The sequence below is a fragment of the Cariama cristata genome, unplaced genomic scaffold (genome assembly GCF_000690535.1).
Source record: "Cariama cristata isolate BGI_N322 unplaced genomic scaffold, ASM69053v1 scaffold31182, whole genome shotgun sequence".
NCBI lineage: Eukaryota > Metazoa > Chordata > Aves > Cariamiformes > Cariamidae > Cariama > Cariama cristata.
Genome location: NW_009602636.1, coordinates 1 through 8,764, shown reverse-complemented (window position 1 = coordinate 8,764; position 8,764 = coordinate 1). Strand labels below are relative to the sequence as shown.

Below are 8,764 nucleotides of genomic sequence, written 5' to 3'. Positions count from 1 at the left end.
CATGCTCTGATACAAAGAGTGAAAATTGGTAACATCCCCTACCTAGCAGTTAAATTAAAGGCATGCTTAGAATAAAATTTTTTTTAAAATTTCAAAGGTTGACTTACGAGATGTAGATCAGACTCAGTTTTATCCAAATTAAGAAACTTATTGCATATCCTTAAAAATGAGCTTCAACTTACAGGTAATGAGCTTCTGCTCAGAAAGACCAATGGGACAGACAGTAAAGCCTAATGGACTGCACGTGAGCTAGAAAGCAATACTTCTAGAATTATATTTCCAGTTCTGACAGATCTTTCAACCTCTTACTGATTCGCAAACCTCATCTCTATATAATGGAGAGAATAATGTTAAGCTGGGATTGTGAGGAGAAAGCAAATTGATTTTAATTCTTCATTATGTACGAGAATACACCAAAAAAGGTACGGAAATCCTCCTATAGCTGGCAAACCTGCTGCTCCCAGCCACCACCTTGTTCAGATAAACATGTGTTTCATATCTTTCAGTGTACTTCGTATTTAGGTAATAACCCCAGCTGTGACTGTTCAGCCTGGAGAAGAGAAGGCTCCGGGGGGGGGGGGGGTCTTATCAATGTGTAGAAATACCTGATGGGAGGAACGAGGAAGAGGGAGCCAGACTCTTCTCAGTAGTGTCTAGTGAAAAAATAAGAGGTAATGAGCACAAATTTAAATACAGGAAATTCCATTTAAATGTAAGAAACTTCTTACGGAGAGAGGGACCAAGCAGTGGCACAGGTTGCCCAGAGAGGTTCTGGAGTCTCCATCCTTGGAGACACAAAATCCAGCTGGACGTGGCCCTGAGCAACCTTCTCTAGCTGGCCCTGCTTTGGGCAGGGGGGTGGACAAGGACATCTCCAGAGGTGCCTTTCAGCCTCCGACACTCTGGGATCCTGCCTGGAGCACTGGGCTCTCACAAGTGTGTTGCACCACTTCAGAAGCAGGCTTCAAAATGAATACTCTACCAGCATTTCCAGGCTTTGCTTATCAGACTGTAAGTAACTCCAAGCTTATGAGTCTATTAAGCTTTTTTAATCCAAACTCTGGACCACTACATGTCTCGATTATTAAGATGAAGTGAGCATTTTAAGGGAAAGCATTCTGTTTTAATATGTTGGTCAATTTGCCCTCTTAATAGTTTAGCAACAGAGAGAGATCTATTTTCCTTTTATGTTAGCATCTACCATAATAAAGCAGTAATTAGCTGTAAGTAGTCCCTGATCAACTCATTGGGGTATGTGATAAAAAGAGATGACTCCAAACAAGTGCATGAAAATGAAACCTATACACATAAAATTCAAATAGACAGGACTTAAACTTTGGCTGTATTCATTTTTTAAAAAATCTTAGTTCTGTACAGGGCACACTGTTTACTACTGCATCTAGGCCTGTTAAAATTATCCATAATCAAAACACCTGAAAACTACTGTCACAAAGCTTTCATGGTTTAAAGGTTACCTGCAGCAGATGATTAAATCACGAGGAGCTGAAGTAAGGAGAAGGACTGTCTAATAATTTCAGTTTCGGTTTTATTTTTCTGTGGGACAGGGTAATCTGTCTTTTCATGGTTGGTACACAAGAGACTGCATCCAACGCTCCTGAGGCCACGATCTCTGGTTTCAGAGGGAAAGGGAAGCATATCTGTCCATCACAGTATTAGTTACAGGTCTGCAGCTATGTAACAAGATTGGGTGAGTAGACTGTACTTCAGGTCCACAATAACACAGCACTATCTAGTCTTCCCATATTCCACCCTGGATTACAACTACCTGAAAAAATACTGTCTTCAGAAGAAATTCGCTGGATGATTTCCTCCAAATTCACAACCCTGCTGCTAGCTCTTTCCTGGAGGCTGAATTCTTTAAATCAATTCCTTTTTGCATGTAATTTGCAGAGAGTAATGTTGAATTTTATATTCTGCCTTTTATATTGCATGCAACCCAGATCCTCATTCATTGTACTGCTACTATTAATTATCACAAGCTAAGAGGTTTGTAGGTGTTTTTTCCCGTCAGCAAATTCCCATACTCTCTCTAGCTTGTATGCTTTTACATTTTCCCTTGGGTAATATATTAATTTACTTTCAGGCTTATTATTCATTAATCTATTTTGGACTGCATTGTTCTGTGTGAGCTCAGCTTCTGAAAGAGTCTTAATCATTCTCCGACTGCATTTTTCTCATCATTCTCTTTAACTTTCTACTCAGCGAAGACAGCAAATGCAAAAATTGTGCTGTTCCGTATCGGCATTCAGGCAATTTGTATAAATAATGAGGTTTTAGGGTACTGCTAAGCCTTGTGATAGCCCATTAGTAATCTCTTTCCAGAATGACATTTACTTATAGTATAGCTACTTTATATGTTCTTTATTTTTAATCGAGTGAGTTACTTTGCTTCCACTTCCACGGGTCAAAGGCTACGACTGACATTTTCAAAAAGAAAACTGGTGAAAATTCTTTTAATAAACTAACTCACCAATAGGGATGTCCAACTTCACTCACATCTGTGCTATCCATCGAGGTAATACTTGGCTAAGATGCTGACCGGTGCCAGAAGGAACAGCCAAAGTCCTTTACTTGTGCTTTGCAAGAGACCACCTAAACCACCATCAGTATGTCAGCTTCAGGTACAATTTCATTTCCTGTTCTCTTTCTTCCCCTTTCTCATCCTCAACACAACACACAGATTTACTTCTTGCATATGCGCTTTTTTTTTTTATATGAAAGATTCCTTCTTTTTCCAAGCTTGGCTAGTTCTATTTTTCCATTTTGGCAGAACAAACAGGGGTTTCAAGAGTATTTTTCCTTTCTGTGTAACTATTTTTTAAATCTTCAATACCATACTTGAATATCTACCTTGCCATTCTTGTCCAAAATTTCAGAACAAACTAGGTTATCACCTACTGATTCTATCCCTGTGCCATATGGAAGATGCATAGGCCATGCTGTATGCATCCTTCACTGTTACCACTGCACGCCATGGCTAATGAGGTAACACAACATATGGAAATGAATAAAGCTGAAAAGAAAATGAACCACTGCCAGAAATCTCATGAACTCCTAGATTATTGTCTCCCGAGTGCCATCTGTGTGGAAGAATGTACGTCTATGATATTTGAAACCATTTATGACAAAGAAAAAGGCAGAATTATAAATGCCACTGGTAACAAAGGGGAGCTCACTCATAAACCTTGTATCATCACACAGTAAGTCATCAAACCATGACTGTGGAGTCCTAGCTTGTTAGCCAGCCTCCTTTTGCATAAATGTTTCCAAGCAATTTCTGTGTCACAGGCATATGAAAAATCTATTGTAATGAAGTAAAAACATGGAATGATCAATGTCTCCTCCTCTAGTCAAGAACAAAAACTTCTTTACCACACAAAGAATAGGTCTTTTATTTATTTTTATCTAAATGAGTAAAAGAAGTTTCCTCTTTCTAAAAGAATTACTGATGTAAATGTTAGGGTCAATAAAGCTCTTAGGCACGAAATGAGCAATTCTCAAAGCTGAGAAAAGATCACAGTACCCACCAAGAGTGGCAGTACAGAAAAGCACTGTTACTGCCATTTTTCACAACACGCACAGCGTAAGTTAAACATTTGCAAAGCATAAAGTTGCATTAGTACCGCCAAAGCCAAATGAATTTGTGAGTGCTATACGCCGTTTTTCAGTCTTCCACTCCTGAGCTGTTAACGGAACATAATTGAGATCAAACTCTGCCTCTGTTTCCTGCAGGTTTAGAGTGGGTGGCAGAATTCCATGATAACAGGACAGTGCAGTAAAAGCTGCTTCAATTGCTCCTGCAGCCCCCAAGAGATGTCCTGTTGCTCCTTTTGTTGAGGAAACGGCAATATTACGTGAGTGATCTTTGAAAAGTCTCTTGATTGCTTGATTCTCAGCAGCATCTCCTAGAGGTGTAGAAGTTGCATGTGCATTGACATATGTTATGTCTTCAGGTTTGATCCCGGAATCTTTTATTGCTGCAGACATACACCTAAGGAAAAAAAGAAGACAGAATGCTGAACTTCCCACTATATTTTTGTCACTAACACACACGTACACACCAAAAGCAAAACTATAGGATGTTTTACAATGTTTATCAAATGTGAAAATCTGCATGACATACTTTACCAGAGATGTAAATGACAAGAGGTGGATTCACCTAACTAAACACAGTGGTGACTACATTTAGCCACCTGAGAAAGACAGTAGTGGTGAGGCCCACTATAAAATCAGACTTCCTGCTAAAAATTCCACAGTTGGGAAAAATACAAAGAGAAAGAAAGAAGATATAACAAACTATCTCTACAGGCTACATTAATATGTCAAAGACCCTTTTCAATGTAAATTTGAAAACATTTGAGAGAAATAACTACCTGAAATTATTACAAAAATTTAGGTTCCCTCCACTGAAGTTTCCCTAGTGTAGTGACATACTATCGTAACTTTCAGTACCATGGTCCATGAAATCCCCTTCCCATTGTAAATGAAAAGAAGATTCCTTAGTTTTTACGTTTTATTTCCCCTCATATTTAGAGTATTGGGGAATTAGGAAAAAAAAATGCTGTATCAAACAAAAATTCGGGGAAATGAAAAAAAATTCTGCAGTCATCCTCTTCATGAGCTTCTTTTGCGCACTGTCCAGAGGCTAGAAGATGACGAGGAGATAGCACAAATCCTGTATATAAAATGAGATTTACTGAAAGTCACACTCTTCTACCCTGACACAGTATGTTCCATTCCGACTCCTGATGACCTGTGAACAGCGACTGCCTCCATAAAACACGCTTTTTTATGAAAACCGCAGAAGGATCGATACAGCTCCATACTGTGATTTTCTCACCGATTTCCCACAGAAAGAAGGAGATGAATCACATATCTCTCCTTGCGCACACAGCTTAATGAAGCGTCTCTGAACAAAAAAACACTGACTCTTTAGAAATTTATGAAAAATAAGCGAATAAAAGCAAGCTCGAAAAAAAAAGACAGCCCAGGCTGCTGGACAAATTTAAATGTCTCTAGTACCGTCTCCTACCCTCAGAAGCACCCAGCTTAGCGTAGGTTGGAGGCCACTGATGCTCCCTGTCACTAGACAGTGAGCCAACATTCAGGCAAAAAAGATTACTGATCAACCGTGAGGGAAACAGATATATTAATTTAGTTAAATATGTCAGCTGCAAGGAACATATTTATTTAAGGAGCTAAGAGATTAATTGTGTAGAACACACTTTATAATCACACTTCTGAGTCTGGCTTTGCCTCTCCTTTCCTGCAGGTTTATTCCAACATATGTATTAGTCTCCAACTGAAGTAGTTATTAGAAGATGACAAAAAATATATTCCTCTGAAATTTTTTGACGTGGCAAATAAAATTCCTACAGAAAAATAAGAGAAGCGTATATATTTTAGATTTAATCCATACACCACTGCAGTAATGAAATACTGTTTTGAAGACTGTATTAAAATGTATTATCTCATCTCAAGGGTGGAAAGGCTCCACATTTTGGAGATATCAAGATTAACTTTCAACTACTTCCCACGGTGAATTTAATTTATATGCTACTGCAATCATAAAATATATAAAAATTCTGTTACAATATATTGCCACATCATCTCAAGGGTAAACAAGTCTGAAAATCCGAGATAAGACACTCCTGATTACTCAGCTCACACCTAGGTCTGCAGAACAGTTAAGTATGAATCAAATATCACAGAGGGAAACCTGATATATTACACTTCTTGAAAAATCTGTTAACCCAATAAAGATGTAAACACAGCTTTACAATACCATGCAGAAGTTTGATCCATTTGTGCAGCGATATATTGAATTTTGTTATTAAATATTCACATACATTAAGAATAATGCAAACTAAATATTTGCTAAAGATTCCAATGCCAACAATAATATCCAGCCTACACAAAGCTCACAAACTTACACATGTAATCTAACCGACAATTTAATTAGGTCAATGATAAAGATTAGATGAATATCATTTACATGTGAACTGTTTTTGATGAGATTAACAATGATGATGCTCTACCATCTCACTAAACAGTATTAAAGTGTATTTCTGCTCCGCCCCTCCACCAACACTCCTGGCTGCATCAGAATGAAGTATTTAAACATGATTACAGCACCAGCATATAATCTAAACACTTTCCCTATGAAGAGCTGAAGTCTTTTCTAAATAAGAATAGCCACCTCCAATGCTCATTACATGTACGGTAACTATTCTAACAAACGTGATCCTCCAAGTGCTCTACAGCTTTCATCACTTGTGATTTCTTCAGGAACACCAGTCTCCTTTCAGACCACAACAAATGACATGCCCTGCTTTTGCAGTGGGGTCTCTCTTCTCTATGGACAAAGGGTGAAGGAGAACCTCAAAATGTTCTATCGTACCACAAAAATCTTAAAAAAGAGGTTTCCATTGAGACTTCTTTGTGTGAACAGCTGTAGGCACCAAATGCAAAACATTTTCACATAAAGTTTCTGTAGCTCTATGCAAAAAGGCTGATTCTAGCAAGAACTGGCCTTCACCTTGTTGCTAAAAAAAGAAAATCGGGGCAAAACCTTACTAGAAGCTCTTTCATTTTTCAGATTAAGTTTTCAGGCTTTTGGAATATTAACTCAAGTTTGAACAGCATTTCTCTAGGAAAAGCATAAAATAACAGAAACAAAATGAACATATGAAGTAGCCGTCATAATCAACATATAGCTCTTACCTGAATGCACCATCTCCCTCTGGATTAGGTGCTGTTATGTGGCAAGCATCACCAGACAGTCCATAACCTAAAACTTCTGCATAGATCCTAGCACCTCTTTGTACAGCGTGTCTGTACTCTTCCAAGACCAGCACAGCAGCACCCTCTCCCATTACAAACCCTTCTCTCCGCGAATCAAATGGTCGACAGGCCATTTTAGGGCTTGAGTTAAAACTCGTGCTGAGGGCGCGAGCTCTTGCAAATCCAGCCAAGGACAAAGGACTAATGCAAGCCTCAGTCCCTCCAGCCAACATGACATCAGCATCACCAGCGGCAATAAATCTAAAGGAGTCTCCGATGGCATGTGCGCCGGTGGTACAAGCAGTTGACACAGCATGATTCGGCCCCTTCAGCTGGTATTTAATGCTGATATGGCCTGCTGCCATATTGATTAAAATCTTTGGGACAAAGAATGGGCTGACCTTGTTATAACCCTTTGTTTTAAATAAAGCGGCCGTATCAGAAATCTCTTCCAGTGGAACCATTCCCATCCCAATTGCCACACCGGCACTTAAGCGATCCTGTTCACACTGGGGAGACCAGCCGGAGTCCTTCATTGCTAGCTCTGCTGCACCGATGGCCATCACAGTGGCAGAGCTCATGGATTTGATCTCTGACTTTGACACAAAGCTTTCTTCACTGAACTGACCCTCCTTGTTTCCCCTTGGCACGCAAGCGGCCACTTTACACGGGATGCCTGCATATTCTTCCCCGTCTAGCGATGCAATCCCACTGTCTCCTTGGAGAAGGTGCTTCCACACAAACTGAGTCCCCACACCAAGAGGGGACACTAAGCCAATACCTGTAACAACTACTTTCCTTCGACATGCAGGCACTGACTTGCTGAAAGCTCTTCTGTGGTTTAGTAAATGCAGATTTAAATTCAGACTCTGGAGATGAAGACTTCCAATCTTTACTAGATCCCGTGAGCACGGTGAGAACATGGTGGAAATCAATCACTTCAAGCACATTCCTGTAACTGGGAGGGAAAAAAAGACACAAACACAACAATAAAGCAGCCAGCGTGAAAAACATTCCAAGTACACTAAATTAATAACCTGCTTTTTTACATGAAAACCTATTTTCAACCCTGCAGAAAGAGATCCAGTTTCCTTGTCTGTAATGAGGCACAGTGTTACGGCCGCCAGGGCACAGAAACACATTCACTTTGTGAATGTCTCCAGTGGGCTCTTCTAGCTTAAGCTGCTAACAAATATGACTTTGCACCACTGGTTTTGCTGCAAAATTCCCCCCGGGGCTTTAACCACCATCTGCCTGGAGGTATCAACAATGAGCATTAAGAGCTTCATTCTTCTAAGGGAGAAGGCGTGCGTTCACCTGAAAGCGTATGTCCTACCATTACGATGTTAAGGACGTTGTCATCTCAAGGTTCACCTCAGGCAGAATGGTGTAGAAAACACAGAAGGAGACACAAAAATTCCTTCTGGTTCTGACACCAAGGTAATGACGTATCTCGGACAAGACTCCTCACCTTTCTACCTCCGCCTACCCGCTGTCAGCCCTGGGGTATTTAGACTGGCAAGGGACAGGGCCTCCGGCGCGTTCCAGCCCCACGTCCCACAGCGGCACCTCTCCTGAGGGGCACGCCGCCACGGCGAGCCCTGCCAAGGGATGGCCGAAGGCCGCTGCCAAGCACAAGTACCAAGTACAGTCGCAAAGGTCTTTCAAGCAGCGCGTGCCTAACGGCCACGTACAGCTTTTCATAAAACGCTGCCAACCAGGGTAAAATAACCAGGAGGCTTTGTCTGACCCAAGCAATGCGACGTTACCTACTGTGCATCCCTAAGAGAAAAACAAGCGGGGGGTAATTTCTCCCCGGGAACAAGAGCTATCGACGTCGCCGGGTGTTTAAAGGACATTCACCGCTTTTAATGGTTGAACCGGGGGTTAAGGCCTGACGCCCCACGGCTTCCCCGCGCCGCCCCGGATTTCAGCCGGCGCCGTTCCGCCCCGCTCCGCT

General features: G+C 40.9%; 1 protein-coding gene across 1 annotated transcript; it reads right to left on the bottom strand.

The window, feature by feature from the left end:
• Nucleotides 1-3,406: 3,406 nt before the first annotated feature.
• On the bottom strand, nucleotides 3,407-7,727 carry OXSM (3-oxoacyl-ACP synthase, mitochondrial). Its single transcript, XM_009694862.1, has 2 exons — nucleotides 6,745-7,727; nucleotides 3,407-4,012 (listed from the first exon to the last, which is right to left on the bottom strand). The coding sequence occupies exons 1-2, from the start codon at nucleotides 7,725-7,727 to the stop codon at nucleotides 3,610-3,612; spliced, it is 1,386 nt and encodes a 461-aa protein (XP_009693164.1). The 3' UTR covers nucleotides 3,407-3,609.
• Nucleotides 7,728-8,764: the final 1,037 nt, after the last annotated feature.